Source organism: Nilaparvata lugens, chromosome 3 (genome assembly GCF_014356525.2).
Source record: "Nilaparvata lugens isolate BPH chromosome 3, ASM1435652v1, whole genome shotgun sequence".
NCBI classification, from domain to species: domain Eukaryota; kingdom Metazoa; phylum Arthropoda; class Insecta; order Hemiptera; family Delphacidae; genus Nilaparvata; species Nilaparvata lugens.
The window spans coordinates 42,162,445-42,184,354 of NC_052506.1; the positions used below are offsets into that span (position 1 = coordinate 42,162,445).

The 21,910-nt window shown below is 33.2% G+C and overlaps 1 protein-coding gene across 4 annotated transcripts in view; it reads right to left on the minus strand.

The window, feature by feature from the left end:
- LOC111043354 (delta(24)-sterol reductase) overlaps window positions 1-21,910 on the minus strand; it is a 114,157-nt gene that overhangs the window by 36,597 nt on the left and 55,650 nt on the right. For all 4 annotated transcript variants that reach the window (XM_039423815.1, XM_022328279.2, XM_039423814.1 and 1 more), the window contains 2 exons: window positions 14,817-14,954; window positions 11,246-13,570 (listed from right to left, as the gene is read on the minus strand). In XM_039423815.1, coding sequence (XP_039279749.1) covers window positions 11,246-11,428 — 183 coding nt within the window. In that variant the 5' untranslated portion in view covers window positions 11,429-13,570; window positions 14,817-14,954. The remainder of the gene's footprint in view (window positions 1-11,245; window positions 13,571-14,816; window positions 14,955-21,910) is intronic.

The following is a 21,910-nucleotide window of genomic DNA, read 5'->3' on the forward strand; positions in this document are numbered from 1 at the left end:
GATCCAGTCATATATATATATATATATATATATATTATATATATATATATATATTATATATATATATATATATATATATATATATATATCCAGTCAATCTGCACCACTTCACTTCCTGTTTGATTGACAAAGGCCCAGCTCCTGAAAATTCTCGTTTAAATGTAAGTTTTTAATCTATCTGTGTCGTGTGTATCCTGTTTATATATAATATATAATATGTATATATATAATATATATATAGGCCTATATATGGGTTTATAATATATATATATATATGTATATATACACGACACAGATAGATTGAAAACTTACATTTAAACGAGAATTTTCAGGAGCTGGGCCTTTGTCAATGTCAATCAAACAGGAAGTGAAGTGGTGCAGATTTGAACACTCTAAGGCCTCTTTCACACGATAGGAGACGTGCAACTTGAACACTGAACAGTGTTCTCGTTTTTTTGTCGAAGTACATTGAGTCAAATCGTGTCTTTCACATGGTGACTCCTATCCAGGAACCTCGTTTTGTCACGTCTTTTCCCCTCGAGGCAAGCAGAGGCAAGATCTAACAACTATGCCGACGGTTCCACAAAGTATGACTCATCACTTTTTTCTCAAAGTCTAACTTCCTTAAAAATATAGATAGAAGATTTCTGATTTCGGATTTGGATTCAGCGACCCCAAATTCTTTAAAGCGTAAGTCCCGTTTTCGAAAATATCCGAAAACAAGGAAGTTATGGCTGTTTTTAATAAAGCTTTCTATTATCATATAATTATACGGTAAAAACGAACAGGTACTGTACTATACAGTACGTAAGTACTCTAGCTATTATAATACAACTTACACTGTATTCGTGTAGGAAATTTGGTAGGTTATTTATCTTGATTTCTGAAAATACCCTAAAATAAGGGAGTGAGATAACTTTGAAAAACCAAAGTTTTCCTGCCGATTGAAGAAACATTAAAAATTAGTCTAAGACATATTATGTCTTAGAATAAAAACGTGTAACAAATATCAGATCACTATTCAAGCTATCAAGCTTTTCATAAATTTCATAAGTTTGTGTCGACGGTATATGACATAAAAGGCAAATGCTCGCGCTTGGTCCATAGTTCTACGACTGAGGAATGAGGATTTAGGTCAGCAACTAAAATCGACAAGCCATGATTGTCAATCTTACTCATGATACAAAGCTTTGTACTATGATACATGGTTTTCATTCCGTATCATTCTTTAATAAAAATAAAACAAGATTCCGGTTTCAAAAGCATCAAAGTCGCCAGGCTGGTCTGAGCTATTCATGACTTTTTTTCAGTATGCATTATCAACTCAGCAGTTCTAATAAACAGACATCACTACTTGGAATGCCATGAAATTTTCTATTCTTTCAATTCCTATTATTACCATAGATCGATTCAGATCAGCACAATGTTTATACTGTATGTTCATAATAGATTTTTCTGATTGTAAAAAGAAATAGTCAATAATTGCTGGGAATTTAAAGTGATATTCAACGATTTGAACCTGATAAATTGGATTGTTGAATGACAATTGAAATTCAGTGAATTTTACTGTACAACATTCCTTTTCCTCGTATTTTATTGGGTGATGAGTGGAGATGATTTATGATTTCACATTTGGATTCATCTTTTCATAGTTCAATATTTTTTTTGGAAAACTAGAACTTTTAAAAATTAAAAATGTTTATGTATGAACTTCTCAGGTGTTCAAAAACTTCTTAAAACCTTTGCCTGTCCCTTTGTGAGGCAGGAGTATTATTATCTTAGTATGTACTATATAATCATATGATAATGAAAAGCTATATTAAAAACAGCTATAACTCCCTTGTTTTCAGGTATTTTTGAAAATGGGACTTACACTTTAAAGAATTTGGGGTCGCTGAATCCAAATCCGAAATCAGAAATCTTCTATCTATATTTTTAAGGAAGTTAGACTTTGAGAAAAAGTGATGAGTCATAGGTTTGAGCAAACGTCGGCATAGTTGTTAGATCTGTCGGCTTATTTGTAAGATCCCCATGTGAAAGTACAGGAGAGCTGCAAAATATGAAATATGATCTACCGTAATATGATATTCCAGGAGCGAGGTCTCTGCCGTGTGAAACTGGCCTAACGGTCATGACCACAGAGACGCGGTAGAGATGTTGTGTAGACCATAGAGCATAGACGAACGGAGGCGCACTGATTGGAGGAGCATTATAGGATTAGTTGGTGGGCCATGATGGGTTACAAGTGGGAGATTTCAAATTTGAGTGGGTTATGGATAAGGAAAGGTGTAGATTATGAATTGATAGAGAGGAGGAGATTTAGAATTATAAAATCAGAAATGAAGTAGAATAAAATTAGAAAATGGAATTATAGAATTGAATTGGAATGAAATTTATTTTTATTTTTATTGAAAATTTATGATATATTTGATAGCTGTGAAATTTCTTATATATGATGAAATTTATTTCAATTTGATTGGACAGTTGGTGTAGAGTTGATAGTTATGGTACTATTGCTGTCTGGGAGGACCAGGACTGGAAGCAGCTCCAAGCACCCAAATAAAAGCCAATTCTTTCGTCTTGACATCTAAGGAGGGGGCTGTGGGAGGGAGGGTAGCAAGGACTTTGACGCCTCATTCACAAGCAGCCTCCCAACCTCAAGAGAATTTTTAATAAAAACCATTTGTCTTAATTGTCTTGATCTCCTCTTCTTTGCTTTTTTCGTCCGTGAGATGAAGAGATTGAAAGATTAGACTATAGACTACAGAGAAGGAGTGTGCGGGGTGATGATGAGATAGTGCATTCAGATATCTATTTGTATGGGTTGGTTTTCGGTATACAGAGTGTTCCAGACTGCCATTTTTGTTTCTGGTGATTAGAATGTCTATAGGTGCGTACAGACTTTCGCTCTGCTCCGCAACCGAACGTCACTCCAGCAGAGCGATTGATGATCGACCGGGGAGCAACAATGGTTCGACCGGGGAACGCGAGAAGATCTAACATCTTCCGTAACGTTCATGATGGGTGCGTGGGCGGCGCGACTGCAGTTCGATGGAGGAACGAGGCCGGTACGAGGGAGGAGCGTGCTCGGTGTGGGTTGGAAGAGCGTATATGTGTACGCAGCTTAAGAACGGTAGTTTAGCTTCTTCTATTTCAAGGGTGAACTGTATTTTGGGATGTATCTGGTTCAGCTGATTGAGGAATTCGAAAAGTTCTTCTTTACCATGAGGCCAAATGATAAAGATATCGTCGAAATATCTGAAAGTGTTGGTTTCAGTTTTGTTCTACTAAGAGTTTCTTTTTCAAAATGAGACATGAAGAGATTGGCTATGACTGGAGAGAGGGATGATCCTATGGGGACTCCTTCAATTTGTCTGTAGTATTGGTTATTGTGAGTGAAATATGTATTTTTCAGTCAGTGGCTTGTCAGGTCAATAATTGATTTGGAAAAGAGTGCATTTTGATTCATGATGATTAGGGCTTCATCAACAGGGATGTGGGGTACATGGAAATGATGTGTTCCAAAATTGTCCCTCTATAATCTTTTGTTGACTAGCAAGTTTAGACATCATTTCCATGTACCCCAACCTCCCTGTTGATGAAGCCCTAATCATCATGAACAAATGCACTTTTCGAATTCCTCAATCAGCTGAACCAGATACACCCCAAAATACAGTTCACCCTCGAAATAGAAGAAGCTAAACTACCGTTCTTGGACATTCTAATCACCAGAAACAAAAATGGCAGTCTGGAACACTCTGTATACCGAAAACCAACCCATACAAATATATACCTGAATGCACTATCTCATCATCACCCCGCACACTCCTTCTCTTTAGTTAATAATCTAATCTTTCAATCTCTTCATCTCACGGACGAAAAAAGCAAAGAAGAGGAGATCAAGACATACTGAAGTGTAATGGCTACAATAATAGAAAAATGATTGAAAAAACAACTGACACCTTCAATCCCCGAAGAAAAAATCAAGGAACAGAAAGCATTCGAAAAACCCGTCCTTCTTCCATACATTAGGGGTACTAACCGACCGTATTGGAATAATACTGAAAAAGCATCAAATCAAACCAGTCTACAAACCTCTCCAAACTATTTCGAAATTTCTAAAGAAACCCTTTCAGAGATTAGAACTAGAAAATCAGGGCGTCAATATTCCCTGCCTGAATTGTGACAAGATGTATGTAGGTCAAACAAATAGAAGAATATCAACCAGGATAGAGGAACACAAATTGAACATAAAAAACAAACAATCCACTTCAGCTCTCTACAACCATGAAAAGAACACAGGTCACAAAATAAATTTCAAGAATTCAAAACAAATAGCCAACATTCAAGATTTTCGGGTTAGGATTGTACGAGAGGCCCTAGAAATAGAGAAACAAGGGAGCCTTAACAAAAGGGATGACAGTACAAATATCTCTTCCCTTTGGAAAATCATTCTCAACACAGCACAAAAGCCAGACACTTCTCCGGGAATTCCATTCACCCAGCAGCGCCAGGCCGAGCATGTGGAAGAAGGAGAGGGGAGGAGGTACTACCTTCGACCACATGGAAGAACTTCCAAACACAGGCAGGAGTCAGTGTAGCATTAACTGTGCTTCGAGGATGTCATTTGAGATGATGACAAAACGTCAGCAAATAAGTGAAACTGCTTATCGGATGTACCCAGTTGATATATTAGCATAGATATATAAATATATATATATATATATATATATATATATTATATATATATATATATATATATATATATGTTGACTTTTAAAAATTCGTGGATGGATAGATATATATAAATTAAAACAGGAGACACAAGATATAAATAGATTGAAAACACTTGAAAACTTACATTAGAAATGGGGGAATCTGTGTCGTGTGTATCCTGTTTATATTTTTATTACAAAACTTTAAAGTGTTTTCTGTTAAGTGCTACAAATAATATATATAAATTAAAACAGGAGACACAAGACATTGAAAAACACTTGAAAACTTACATTACAAATGGGGGAAATTTTCGGAGACTGAGTCTCCTTCCTCAACCGAGCAGACTGCAGTTTTGAATCTAACAGTCAACCACAGAGTACACACGGAGACTCAATACAAATACCAAAATGCAGTCTGCTCGGTTGAGGAAGGAGACTCAGTCTCTGAAAATTTCCCCCATTTGTAATGTAAGTTTTCAAGTGTTTTTCAATGTCTTGTGTCTCCTGTTTTAATTTATATATATTATTTGTAGCACTTAACAGAAAACACTTTGAAGTTTTGTAATAAAAATATAAACAGGATACACACGACACAGATAGATTTGAAACACTTAAAAACTTACATTTAAACGAGAATTTTCGGGGGCTGGGCCCCCTTTGTCAATCAACCAGGAAGTGAAGTGCAGAAATCTGCAAGTAATTTTAATTTACTTGTAAGTAAAATTACTTGTAATTTTAATTTTAATTTGCAAGTACGTTTTTAATCTATCTGTGTCATGTGTATCCTGTTTATATTTTTATAGCAAAACTTTAAAAAGTATTTTCTGTTAAGTGCTATGAATAATATATGTATTATATATATATATATATCAGATTTCTGCACTTCACGTCCTGGTTGATTGACAAAGGGGGCCCAGCCCCCGAAAATTCTCGTTTAAATGTAAGTTTTTAAGTGTTTTTAATCTATCCATGTCGTGTGTATCCTGTTTTTATATATATATATCGGATATATAATATATATTCCTGATATATATATATATATATATATATATATATATATATATATAATATATATATATATATATATATCAGGAAATAGAATAATTAACGAGACTTGTATTGTGGCCTTGTGGATTACCTATCTACTTTTTTCTGATGTATAAAAGGTTACTAAATTCATTTTTCAAAGATGAGCGGAGGCCCTGCTAGTCTCCCAGGAAGGAAACTAACTCATTCAAATTGATAGAACTTGAAATGACTATTCAAATTGAGAAAATCACTACCTATAAAAAGGTTATAGAATACATTTTTTAAAAATGTGGCAGAGCTTCTGCTATTTTGCCAGAAACGAGATAGGGCTTTTGAATATCCAGGGTAGAATTTGAAAAAAATGTTAGAGCAGTTTTCAAGAAAATCGTGAAAAACACTATTTTTGCCTTATCATCTTAGCCCAGTCAATAAAGGTTTTTTCGATCCGAAAATTAAATAAAAGCTGAATCATTTACCATCGATAGAACCCTCCCAGAGGGTCATTCTCCCAAAAGTCGCAAGAGCTCTTGGAGCTTTCCCCCCTAGCCCCCTCAAAGTTGAAAAATGCAGGTAATCACGGAAAATCAATTATCTCTGACCCATTGATCGGAAACAGTTCTATTATATGCCATTCGATTCGTTACATTATGGACTACAATATTAGTTATATTAATTTTTTCAATAAAATTAGCAGTTTTCTTGATAAAATAATATATTATGTAAAAATTTAGGGGGTTTGCGATTTGATTTTTTTGTTTTCTTCGATTAACTTCAAAGCAAGTACCTAGTTTTAAAGAAAAATGAGCCAAATAATTAATGTAGCCACTCTCATTGAAAATCCATTTATGTATATTGTTATGTATTTGCGATTCGATTTGACGCCTGGAAGGGGAAACAGCCAACACGGCTGACTTCCTTCAGCATAGTAAGCAGAATAATACTGCTGTCTACATTGCATCTCATTTACACTATGGCGCTCGAAATAATTAATTTTGCATATTGTTTTGACATGCGCTGTATATAGATTTTCACTTTTCAATACTCTAAAAAATATTACAATTTTCATGATTTAACCATGCTCATGATAAAAATCAGGATTTCGTTGTTTGCTCACAGAATTTATTATATTAATTTGAAGTGTGCCTTCTCCATACGAGTCAGAGGTAACACAATTTGATAACTCTAGTTTCAGATATTGATGTTTTTCAACGATGTTTCATGATATATTATGTGTCCGACTCCTTCATCTTATCCTTATTTTGTGAAAAATGAAGATTCAAAATTTCTTTTCATAGCTTTTTTGTGTTTTATCTTGTTTCATCACTCTTTATAATTTAAACACTTGATAATGGAGTGAATATCATCAGATCACGTGAACAAAAAAAAAATAAAAGGGTGGGCCTACCTGAGATACTATATGATAACACTGTACTCCTGATAAGTTGAAAAAAAACAAATGTTACCAAATGTAACGAATCGAATGACATATGATAGATTTTTTTTTCGATTAATGGTTACAGAGATAGATTTCCAGTTTGCTGTTTACTATGGCTAAGAGACTCAGCCGCGCCGTTCCGCGTCGACTGTTTCCCCTTCCACAGCGTCAAATCGAATCGCAAATACATAACAATATACATCATTGGATTTGCAATGACAGTGGCTACATTAATTATGTGGCTCATTTTCCTTTAAAACTACTTGTTAATTTTATTGAAAAAATGAATATTTTTTTTTTTTTTTTTTTTTAAGATTACGTCCTAAAGACTCCAGTCATAGAGTATAAGACAAGTCATGTTATTACATAATAATTCTAACACTAAGTAGTTCAACCTAGTTTAGGTTTGAAAGGAATTCTTGTACACTATAAAAAGCTTTATCAACTAAATATTTTTTCATTTGTTTTTTGAAAATCTTCAAATCATCATTACTTTTCAAGATATGAGGTAGCTTGTTATAAAATTTCCTACCAATATAATCTGGTTTTTGTTCAAATAACCTACTATTGTGACCCATTATATGATAATCTGCTCTGTTTCGCGTATTATACTCATGAACATCTGAATTCTGGATCACACCACTCTTTTTCACATGCATTACAACTTCATATACATACAAAGATGGCACAGTTAATAGACCAAGCTTTTTAAATAAAGGCCTACAAGAGTCTAGCCTATTCACTTTCTCTATACATCTGAGTGCCTTCTTTTGAATCTTAAACACTCTGTCCATATTTTGTTGAGATGAATTACCCCATACTAAAATAGCATACCTAATATGAGATAGTATAAGTCCATGGTAAGCAGTTAACAGTAGTTTTTTATCATTCAGCCTAGCAAGCTGCCGCAGGACAAATACCCCAGATGATATCTTATTACATATCCTCTCAATGTAAGGATGCCATGTTAATTTCCTGTCCAATAAAATTCCCAAGAATGCTACTTTCTCTTCTTGGTCTAATTCATTTTCCTCTACAAACACATTTATTTCTCTATCCTCTACTGAATTATATTTACTTTTGAATTGTAGGAATTGACATTTCTTACTATTTATTGTTAATTGCCTTTGCTTTAAGAATTGGACAATTGACTGTACTCCAGTAAAAGCATTTATTTCTAGACTATCTAATAAATAATTGTTAAAGATAAGAGATGTGTCATCAGCAAACAACAGAGCTCTGTGATCTTTTAACTCTTTTGGTAATTGGTTCACATACAACAGAAACAGTAAGGGACCCAGAATTGAGCCTTGAGGTACTCCAGCCTGGACCTCCAGTTTTTGAGATTTAATTTTTACTATTTCATTCCCATCCACCTTGGTAAGCTCAACACACTGGTTTCTACCTATGAGATATGATTCAAACCATTTTAGTTCTATACCATTCACACCTACAGTTTTTAGTATTTCCAATAATATTCTATGGTTCACACAATCAAAAGCTTTGGATAAATCAAGAAATATTGCGGCTGCCTTCTCACCTGAATCTATTATATCTATTAGTCTTTCAACAAGGGATACTATTGCAGTCTTAGTAGATTTCCCTTTCTGGAACCCATGCTGTTCATCACATATGAAATTAATTTCTTCCAGGTGCATCAATAACCTATTTAAAACTACTCTTTCAAAAATTTTACTTATTACATTTAGAATACTAATGGGTCTATAATTTTCAACTCTTTCAGAATCACCGCTCTTGAAAATTGGCAAAATTTTTCCTTGTTTCAGATCATCAGGGAAAATACCCTGCTCTAGTGAAGTATTAAGGAGATGCAATAAAGGGTCCAGTAATTCATTTTCACATTCTTTTAAAATTTTGCTTGAGACCCCATCCAAACCTACTGTTTTTTTGTTATTCAAATTTTTTATTATTCTTGACAACTCATCTCTTGATAATGGATGAAATTGAAATACCTTTCAATTGGCTCAGCATTTAATGTAGTTGTATTATAAGTATTAGTGTTCAGTGACTTTTGGAGATTATATGCAACCTGTTGATAATATTTATTGAAAAAGTTACAAATGTCTATACTATCATCCATATAATTTCCATGTTCATCGATTATCCTAGGGACATTAGTAACTGTATCCTTTTGAGCTGCTCTCCTATTTCTATTAATTACCTCCCAAACAGCAGAGTTAAAATTGGTACTAGTTGTTAATATTTCAGCTGTTTTCTTACACTTAGCTTTCCTCACTTCTTTTGCATAGTTTTTCTTTAGACATTTGTATTTGACCTCACTCGGAACATCCCTCACTAATTTAAATTCCTCATAAGCTTCCCTAACAATATTTCTTTGAGTAAGGATATCTTCAGTTATCCATTCATCTACTTTGTTTAATTTACTTTTAACTTTGATTTTTTTTATCGGACAGCATACACTAATGTGAAATCTTAGAGTATCAATGAATTGCTTATATTTGAAATTTAGGTTACAACTGTTATAAACACTACTCCAATTTTCTTGAAGCAGTTCTGCTTCAAACAATTATATTTCCTAGCTCATATTGCTGAATTTCTTTCACAAAAGATTTTTTCCTGCTTGGATTCTGGCCCTGCAACTTAACATCTAAAATTTGATAGTTATGATCTGATAGATCTGAGCTACCTAACCTGACATTACAACCTTCTATATTTGTGAGGATATTATCAATAATTGTCTGTGAAGTTCGAGTTACTCTTGTATATTCGTGGACCTTAATTTCTAAATTATTCATATTAATAATATCTCTAATGTCCTCTGTCATTTTATCCTGCCTGGCAAAATCGGTATTGAAATCTCCTACTACTATAACATTTGTGAAACGAGCGGTTGTAATTTCCAAAAGTGTATGGAGCAGCTCACAAATTTTTGCCAGTCTCCATTTGGTGACCTATAGATACCTAACACTGCTACCTCAAATCGATCATCAATTTTTAACCTTAGTCCCGTCACCTCTAAATCCATCTCAACAGAAAATCTCTTAACAAAATCCAGTTCATAAGTTTGGGTATGTTTAGCATTGCTAGTGAATATACATACACCACCACTTCTATGAGCTATTCTACAAAATTCTGATCTCAGTGAATAGCCTGGAATCCTAACTTGATTTATTTCCTTTATTTTTAAGCCATGCTCTGTGAAAATAACAATGTCAGGATCCTCCTGTTTAAGAAATACTTCTAATCTGTCAATTTTGTTGACATTAGATCACCACTACAATATAACTAATATTGTAGTCCATAATGTAACGAATCGAATGGCATATAAAAGAACTGTTTCCGATCAATGGTTACAGAGATAATTTATTGATTTCCCGTGTTTACCTGCATTTTCATGTTTCAAGGGGCTGGGGCGGAAAGCTCCAAGAGGATTTCTTGGGACTTTTGGGAGAATGACCCTCTGGGAGGGTTCTATCGATGGTGGGAAATTCAGCTTTTATTTAATTTTCGGATCGAAACTGCTTTTTTGGACCTTCATTGACTGGGCTATCTATGTTTTTATTCCATTCCATTTCATTTCTTTGGGTCGGACGCTCATGAAATAAGAACTTCAAGGCTCAATTGCACAAAGGTTAAATTTTAATCATGATTGAATGCCACAAGAGAAGGTTATTTTGAAAAGAAAGCTGCCCTGATTGATTCTTGTGGCAATTAATCACGGTTTAAATCTAACAGGTTTTTGTGCAATGAAACCCAAGTTGAAAATGTCAAGTCCATCAGTTAATTAGGAATATAGTGTTCAATGGCATACATACACACACAGGCCAATACCCAAACAGTTATTTAGACATATAAATGTACTTTAAAAAATCTTGAAATTTTGGTACCCGTAGGTCTATAGGCTATAGTTTACCTTACATATATGTTTTTGGAAAGAGATACTGTACTCTTCTTACCTATGGTAGTAGGTAGGACAAGGAAAGTGAATTATCAATACTATCAAAGTTCTATTTTTACCATTCATTAAGGTATATATTTTTTACTAAAATTCAATGAATCGTGAAAAACGTAATTTGAAACTTACCTGTTTCTGAACATGGTGCACTTTATAGTTATGCTCGATAGATGCGTTCTTAAACCAAAAACAAATCCAATTTCGTAATATTATGTATATGTCATATAAAAATGAACAAGGAAGTAGGAAGAAACAGACAAAAATCCATCGATAATGGTGTAGAATATATTCTACAGTTTCCTCCAAACTCATTTTAGTTTTGATAGAGCTGAGATGAAAAAAGTCTTGAGTACGTTAGCTGTCAATAGCGTTATCTTATCATTGATGATTCAACTCAAAGCATTTTCAATAATAATTAAAATTTAATGGATGGCAGAAGTACCGTACTTCAAGTAATATTGAACGATAAAATAGTAGAAAATTTTCTTTGTTGAGAGCAAAAGCATGATCCTCGTTTATCTAATGATAGACACAGTAGGACAATATTGAACGATGGAAAAGCGACACGCCTTGCCCAAAACAGGTTCCCTAATTTACATTGTAGATTTAATATCTAACACAGTATAAAATAAGGCTATATTTCGCTTCATTCCAACTCAAACGTTTGCAGTCAAAAATTTATACATACCATTTTCAATCATTCTACTTGACTGATCATTTTCAATCAACTTGACTACCAATTATTAAAATCTTGTAAAATACTAGGCTATGAATTGAGTTGGTAAAAAATGTCAGAGTGAGCACAATCTCACTTAACGCACATCTGATCAAGATTTTAAACTTGACATTGAACAAATAATTCATTGTAACAAGGAAATTTGCTTCAAGGATTTTGAAAGATTGACACTGAAAACCTATTATGTTTCAAAGATAACTTAGTGAAGAACATAATCGAATATATATTGGGATACGCTACTATCAATGTCACATAATTGTAATTGCGAAATTTCATAATCAAATGCTATTTCTATAAAAAATTGTTTTGTTGAAAAATTACTTGGTAAAGGCTACATTCACGTGATAGTTATTTATTCTAAAAGCAATTAGAAATAGATTCCAACAAATTATATTTTGCTGAGAGCGAATTTAACTAAAGTCTGATCCATTATAAACTGTTATTTCAATAAATCTACTAATGATAACATTTTCAACACTTCTTAGTAATTTCAACACTAGGAATTACAATCTGTTATAAAATGAGGTTAGCAAACATATTAAGCGTTGCTATGAGTGAAAACTTATTTTTATTCCTTTAGAAGTATAGCATCAAGTTTAAACATATCTAACGGAATCCCTAAGTATCCAATATGCATGTTATTAGTTTTATTCAATGATTGTGGGATAATCCTTGATGATAGTTGAAGTGATAGAATTGCATCACTGAGCATCTGCTTAGCCACTTCAATTGACTCAGTGCAAGGATCGTTCTGCCACGATTCAACTAGTTCAGTTTCTTCTTTAACAAATAAGTAAAGAACCTTGATAACTTTCATTTCTATAAGACTGCTTCCGTTGCCTTTGTTGAGAAGTATGTTGAGGTTTTTGTCCATCACCCAGAGCAATAGGTGCTGCGTTGAAGTATCGGTGACTTGACAGCGCACAACCACTTTGCACAAAGGCCGGACACATGTGTTTGCAATTAACAAAACTGTTTCGTAAAAGTCAAGCCAAGGCTTTTTCTTCTGTCCCTTATCGCAATCGGAAAAATCGATAGAACAGTTCCACAGCTTAACAGACCTATCACACTTTGTTCCCAGCCATTCCAAACACCTTTGACAATAAATAACGCCGCACTTTGTATATTTCACATAGTCTGAATTAATTTTGAAGTAATATAATCCATACAAACAGTCATCCTTAGAAATATTGGTCAACTTATCTAGAGCAGTATTGAGTTCATTTCCGTGATTGTGACAAAAGAAATCGGAAATATCACAGCCTTCAGAGGGAAGAGGCAGGATACGTTTGAACGAAATGCTGCTACAAACCACACATCCGCAATTTGCACAGGTTAAATCAGTGAATTTTGATTCAATCAGTTTTGGACTGTAACTTACAGCTCTATTCTCACTCGATTTGAAATCTTTCTTTGTGATGATGTTAACACGAAACGAATAATTGTTGCTTTCACCTATAAACCCAGACAATGTTTGCGGTTTTAGAAAGATTAGAGCAGGCTCAATTTTAAAACTTTTGTTGCCAACTGAAAACTCAAAACTAACAGGAGTTACAGATAAGTGTGTACAATTGTTGGTGCCTCTTTCTTTTAGCAAGATGAAAACTTGACAGGCATTGAGTCGCCAGTTCACTTCTATTAACACAATCATTATTCTGCAGATTCCTCTGACACGTCCTGTTTACGCTGTTCCGTTGCTTCTGATTCTTTCACTAAACCTGAAATAAAAATATGAACGAGATCAACAGAATATTAACATAGTATTTATCAAACGTATCATTGAAAAGAAAAGATACGATTTTATACAAATGTATAATAAGTTAGTGTGTCACATATATGACACAATGTATTATTAGATTATTAGTGTAGATTCGAAAAATCGAATCTCTAAAGCTCTTCAAGAAATCTGTGAAAAGAATCTTAGTTGATAAAGCGTACTACTCGGTCAGAATTCAATTAACCATAAACTCTGCACTCAATGACACAAATAAACATGCTCACATTTGCTCTATTTTTAGGACTAAGAATAATGATAGACCTAATATAGGATACACTTTGTAATATAATTTTTTTATATACTGTTACTGTTTATTTTACCTGTTACAAATCTTACTTAGTTCTAAGGATGCAATTATTTGATAAATCATCTATGAAATGGGAGTATTCCCAATATTATGATGTACTGTGATGAAATAATAAATAAATAAATATACGTCTATTATATTACTGCTCAAAATGTTTTATGCGGTATTTATTCAACAGTTTGAGTCAATCGAGAGTAAGCATATAAGATAATTTAGAAATTCAATTACAAAAAATCAGTCAATCAAGTCTGAAATTGTATAATTATGGAAGACTTCTAATAAATCATTCACGAAGTTATCAAAAAAGGATTGGCCCTCTCCGATTAGCCGCTCTTAAATTATATTTACTAGTTTACTAGATAGTTACTTAGTTTACTAGATATCATTCATCCATTACTATTTGATACCCTGGAATAAAAAATATTGGCCTAAGCAAATAAGCTTACTGACCATGAGGAATTACTCGTTCATTCGTTTAAGCAATTTTATTCTAATGAAGAATGTAGAGAAAAGAAAGACTTGACAAATCTACACTCATCTAATATTATTATGACCATATACTTTTTCTACACATTTATATATTCTCATATACTTTATGCATGACCATATGAAAATTATACTCCTATTTCAATAATAATGGATAACATTGAGTTTTGAGCTTTCATTAATGTACTTTGTAAAAACAAACAATGCACTTGAAGGCAAACGCACACAGAAACAGACAGAAGGAGAGAAAAATCAAACGTCTGCATGCAGACGTGAGAAGACGTATGCTGACAGACAGACGTCTGTGGGCGTTACAACATTAATACTGATGGAACATATTTTTGCTCCGTCTGTTGCTGTTTGCTTTGATTCAACTATGATTTGAATCACCTACCAAGATCCTTGAAAAGAAGGAACAGCTTCTCAGATTCCTTCATCACCAATGGCAGCATACATGATTGATAATATTTCGAATTCATTTCTATATTACACATCACTGTGCTCAACAAATGAGATTTCTCTGTATGAATTCCTGAAATCATGAAACACATACCATTCAAAAATAGGATTATATTATTTTATATAGGAAATAAAAATTGAAATCGGCTAAGATTATATAAAAAATCTTAAATTTTAATAAGACGTATTGCTATAGTGAGGTCCACGTTATAATGGCAGTGAGAAAGATAGGAGAAAAACGTTGCCAAGTCTCTCCATTTTGCCACTGACTGTACACAGCTGTTACTCAATTCATCCCATTAAATTTAATCTAATAATAATTATCATTTCCTTGATAAAATAATCAATTTAATGTCAAATTAATCAAGAAAATATATTTTTTCATAATTTGATTCAAAAATTTGCTTTCATAACTGAGATAAAACGATCTGAATTTCAAAACAACAGAAATTGAGTTATTTGGTAGGTATTCTATTCCAATTTCTTTCTAAAATAATAGAAAAATAGAAATCCTATTTAAAAATAAGTAATTTCAATAGATTAATTCTGAAATAACTTTTCAATATTATTTGAAATAATAACTTTGTGAAAATTATAAATAAATAAATAAATTTATACCGGTACGAGTAGGTCTAACCTATACGGGTAGGCTAACTGAAGCATGGATGAAGTCTAGGATGGTCAGTTATCAACTTTTAAAATGTCATTTCAGGTATTCTAATTTTTGTTTCTCATACGGTAATGTTTAAAAATTATTTCATCGTTTCAAAAATACATTTTAAATCAATTATACGACTTGTGTACTCAAGTATTTTGATAGAATGAAGAAAAAAAATGGCGGCTGAGAATTGTTTGTTCAGTTTTGTACAGTCACTGTCAAAAGTAAATATAACATATTCTGGCAAATAGACAACATAGCAAAGCGAGAGAAAGATAGTGCTATCTGTTTTGTTGTATGATAGAAAAGCACAGCAACAGTATTGTCAATTTTAAACTGCCATTATAATGTAGACCTCACTATACCATTACCAATATTTTGGAACTGAGGAAGGAGACCAATCATTTGTACTCGTCGAGAAAAGGAGGATGTAATAATAATAGCTAAAATAACAATTTTTCTTCAAATTTTACAAAGCTTTCCTAAAATATCAAATGAAAAAAATCAATTGCATTGTTATGTATTTTTTCCAACCATTACAGAATAAGATGTATGCACAAGAGAAAGCTCAACACACATCTGACTAAGATACTATGAGCACTGAATCTCAAGTTTTGTCAAGATAAAACTATACACTCATCACAAGCTGACGCCAGACAATTAAGAAAAAAAATCATCTATACTAAACACACGGAGATCTAAGATATTCACTTTAAATTGAAATTGGTATAAAATTATTAAAAATAGTGTAAATTTTCAACTGAAAATTTCAGATCTGCGCGTTCGTAGTAGATAGACTACATATTTTCTTTAAATTGCCAGCTCGTGATGAGCAGAATATGGAATATTATTAAGTACTAGCCGGCAGACTCGCTTCGCTCGCCTTATCCGACTGGATCATTCAGGAATGGGATCAGCAGGCTTGCTTCGCTAATCTGCATTTTTCATTTGAGCTTTCTTCCATCCGTCAAAAAGTCAAAAGATTCTTTCAGGCTCGATTCAATCTACAGTTTTATTTAAATTATGTAGTGCAAAAATCTTCATTATTATCAGAATTGATGAATACCTTCAGTTATTCCTCAATTAGAGACTTGGTTAGGATATTATGAGAATAATTGTATTTCAGTCATGGTTCTTTGATATTTGAAGTAGGAATGATATGGAAAATTCAACAAACATCCATATTTAACCCTGTCCAGTACGAATCTGCTTGAGAAATGTAGAAAAGTGCTTTGAAAACTCAATGAAAAACTTGAGAAAAGAAACCCTTAAAGAACGCTTGGAAAACGCTGTAAAAGCGCCTATTATTGGCGTAATTTTGAAGTCCTCTCAAGACAAAACTTCTAGACCCTAGCCGAACTTCTGTACCAAGTTTGAATATTTTCTCTCAATATATTCTTGAAAAATGTGAGAAAACACATAAAGAACACCAGGGAACGCAAGGAGAACTCAGTAAACCCGCTCATCTTGGGCGTTTCTGTGGCGAAATTATGAAGTACTCTCAAGACAAATTTTCTAGACCTTTGCTGAACTTCTGTACCAAATCCGTCAATTAGTTCTTGAAAAAGCGGAGAAAACGCAGATTTTGGGCGTTATATATAGCACCTTTGACTTACTGAAGGCCAAAGTCGTTGTCCATCTGTTTGTATGTTCTACAATAACATTAGAGAGAATTGATCAATCAGCTTATATTTCTTGGCCCAAAATTTCAATCCCAAGATTTCTTGGCCTCGGAAATATTGCCAAATCATAAGTTCCTTATATATATACATATACATAACGGAAAACACTTCAAAGTTTTATAATATAAATTGAAACAGGGTACACACGACACGGATAGATTGAAAACACTTCAAAACTTACATTTAAACAAAGTGGTGCAGATGTGAAATCTAAGTTTTTAAGTGTTTTTAATCTATCCATGTCGTGTGTAACCTGTTTCAATTTATATTATAAAACTTTAAAGTGTTTTCCGTTATGTATATGTATATATATATATAAGGAACTTATGATTTGGCAATATTTCCGAGGCCAAGAAATTTTGGGAATTTGAGGGAATTTATGGGAACTTAAGGGAATTTATAAAATTGCTCTAAAAATGATTGAAATTGATCAATCCCACTCATATTTTACACTCATATTTTACATCAATGTAATCAATAAACCATCATTCTATTTGATATTGATCAACCTCAGCCACATTTTACATTTATATAATCAAGAAATCATCATTCCTTGAGCCTGTTTTTGCTCACTCACTCATTGTCTTATAAATACTCGTATAGTCCAGTCAATGAAAGATTATAGAGGGAAAATTTTGGAACAAAATTGTTGACCCCGTAGCTCTTTCAAGGGGGTAATAAGGGGGTAAAACATATCAAAAGTCCTCACTGCTACCCCCTGTGCTAAGGTAGTGGGGTGGTTTGAAAGTGCCATATTTTGTTATTTGCATATACAATATGGGCCTTAAGGAAATTATTGTTGAGCACAATCATAATATTGAAGCAAAATTTTATATATCAAATTATCCTACAAGTTTCATTTCCAACATTTTTCCAATCTCTCATAGTTTTCTAGGTATGAGCTTCCTAAGGTATTACATTTTGTAGAAAAACCCTACCGGCTCCGATTTTTTCATCTTTTTGGCCTTATAACTTTTCAACGATTCATCCGTGCTAATCATGGGCTCATAGAGCATTATATTCTCTTCAACTGGTCTCATTATTTTACGCATCTCCCAACGATTGTTGCAGCCGTTATAGTGTTGAGTGTGAAATCTTCAGTTCAACAACGGAGAAATCAATTGTCAGGGAAATTGGGAGGGAATGTTTGGAACACAATATTTGACTTCGCAGCTTTGTTTGAACTAGTTAGAAGGTGAACATATCAAAAGTCTTCATCCCTACTCCTTGAGATTAAGGGATGAGGGTAGTTTAAAAGTTGCATTTTTTTCATTTCTGGCTGACACGCATGTTACTGAGAAACAATGCATTTCAGCGCCATGGCTAACTGAGTAAAAATGAGACTAGATAAATTTCCTACAAGGTTTGTACGGTAGAGTTTTGTGATATCTTCTTTAGTTTTTGAGATATTCACTTTTGAAAGTGTAAAATCTTTGAAAAGACAGTTATTCTTCCAACTTTTTGCACTTTCATGGCTTATTATTCAACAACAATGCATCGAAAAAAATGTATTTTTTTTACACAGGGGGTAGGAGTGAGAACTTTTAATATGATTACTCCCTTACTATCCTTAAATGAAGAGCTACGGAGTCAAAAATTGTGTTCCAAAATTTTCCCTCTATCTTCCATTGACTGGACTATACGAGTATTTTTTTTTAAAGACAGTGAGTTGTAGAGCATTCAATACTCTTCAATGTAATGTATTATTTCATCATTTTATGCTTTCCATCAATTTTTATAGCAGTTTTAGTGTTGAGTGTGGTAGGAGTGAGGACTTTTTATATGCTACCCCCTCACTATCCTTAAAAGGACTGCGAGATCAAAAATTGGGTACCAAACTTTTCCCTCTATATCTTTTTGAGCATTCGTTGCTCTGGACTAGTATCTTATTACAAGTTAAGTGAGCCTCAATAACTCTTGAAAGGTTGTGAGCTGTGGAATTATCTTCTTTTTAATATTGAATTTAACTCGAGTATGCTCCTTTTTTTAGTTTAGCCTATTGTGCTGTATTTTATAATTTCTAATTTTTGGATTTATATTCTACTCTAATCTTTATTTAGTGGGTCAATTAATTATTTATTTTGAATAAAATCAAATCATGCAATGAAACTTAAATTACACTCAATACTTTGTTGACTTTGTTTACCTGATCTACAGGCATTTATTAGTAAGTAAAAAATCGTATATAACTTGTAAGACATAAAAATAGCATGATAATAGTGGTGCAATTGAATGATTTATTGAGTGTTCATTTCTCCTTTCAGTCTATGAACTTCAAATTACTGTTTTTCTTTAACTTGCTACACTTTTCTAAGTTATTCATCCTCACATTTCTTACATAAATCTGTTGTATAACAGGTGATTGAGACCTTGTGTAACAAAAAACGTCTTTTTCGGTCATTTTTTATGAAAAAAATCATAATCCTAAAGTTCCCATAAATCCCCGGGAATTTTACATCTCTCTCTCTCTCTCTCTCTCTCTCTCTCTCTATATATATATATATATATATTATATATATATATATATATATATATATATATATATATATATCTGTTATAGACTATAACAGACAACAGACAACTTATATATAAGTTATATAGCTAATTACTTATATAGTCAGCACTCCTCATTCCATTATTGTTGATGTAGCATAGTTGTAGTGGAAGGTAACATTGTATTTAGTAGTCAGTTCCAAGCTATCGGACATAGCGGACAGAGCTCTATCGCGAGATATAAAATTATTGTAATATGTGGTTAACAAATAAATTCATTTTTTAAAAAGTCTATTTGATTAATCGCAATCTTTAATGGTGCAGTTGGTAGGACACTTCAAAAACGAGAATTTGGTTTTTCGGTTTTAACCGTTAATGAAGTGTTCATGAACTTACGAAAAAGTTGTATCAGTCACCTAACATCGGGACTTAAATAAGTGAACAATCATCAAAATAACTTCGTATCAAATTGAATAAGTTGGTGAACTATTATATTATTAAAAATTCGTTAGTGTTATTTGCAAAATTATGTTTCTACTCAGTCGCCTAATATCGGGACAAGTGTGAAAAATAATAAAATTAGTGAACAGTATAGTAAAGTGTTAACAGTACCATATTTCATCTACAAAGTGAATCAAGAAAAAGCGACAGACTTTCAATATCAGGACAACCAAGGACCTTCATCATCTAAGGACTACAACGAACTTCAACTTCTAAGGACTACCACGGACTTCAACTTCAAAGGACTACTACAGACTTCAACTTCTAAGTACTACAACGGACTTCAACTTCTAAGGACTATTACGGACTTCAACTTCTAAGAACTTCCACATCTGGAGAATATCCTACACGTGCGACAGAACCCTGGACTGTGACAAGATGAGCTCGATTATTATAATAGTATTGTAGTAACAAAACATTTTTGTTTTATCATTTTATTACAAACTTGAATAATATTAATTTTACTCATTATTTTCGTATTTCTTTTTCTTGTAATTTCATCTATAACTAAGAGCCATGAATCCCAACAATGATAAAGCAACCAATCCCCAAACTGTACCTATCCTTGAGAAAGAATTCTTGGACATGATCCCTGATTATTCAGGAGAGCCTACTATGCTAAATCGTTTTATTTGAATTTGTGACAAACTTGTAGCGAAATTTTACGTAACCGCCAATCCAGATGATTTCCAAAACGAATACTTGTATTCTACTATCCTTGCCCGTATTAAAAGCCCAACTCTTGACATTGTTACTAGTTCTAACACTTATGCATGGCCTGACGTAAGAAAAGTTTTGATCAATAGTTACATGGACAAGAGAGATTGCTTTACTCTCAATCTTGAAATGGCTGAACTAAAACAAGAATCAGGTGAATCACCCTTTTCATTCTATGAACGAATCCAAAAACTTCTGAATTTACAGATCTCGTATTTCCGAAACAAACAACCTACAATATCAGAAGTCATGTGTCAGTTTGTAAATGGATTAGCACTAAGAGTATTGCTGAGAGGATTAAGAGAGCCTCTCGGGTCTCTCATGAGAACCAAAAATCCCAGTTCGTTGGACAGTGCTCTAAACATGCTATCCAACGACTTCCAGTTCAAATTTGGTTTCTTTCAAGACCACTCTAATTTGAAAAAGCCTAACACTCAAATCCAACACAAAAGTAATCCCAGCTATCAAATGCAAAACTATCCTCAGAGACAACAGTTCTATCACACTCAAAATCAGAAAGATCAGTTCTTTCAAAACAAAAATCAACACATGAACAGACCTCAACAATATTTCCAATACAATCAACCCAAACCACAGTATTTCAACACAAATCAGCCAAGAGCTCAAAATCCAAACTACAACCAACCAAGACCCCAAAATTCGTATCAACCAACGCCAATGAGCATTTCCTCAATCAACAATCGTCCCCAAAAAAGACCAAGACTGTTTCAAATGACAGGTCGACCAATTGACGAAATGCAAAATGATGAGTTTGATAATAATTTCGGAGTAAACGCTCAGAAAGAATTATCAGACGAATTCAAACAGCTCTCCGTTGAAAACGAAAATGAAACGTATTTCCAGCCAGCCGAACAAACCGAATCAGAGTGTTTTTTAGAGGATACGAGCCTCGAAAGAAATGTTCAATTATGAACTTACAAGATGACAAAAATGAACTTCCCTACTTCAACGACCCTA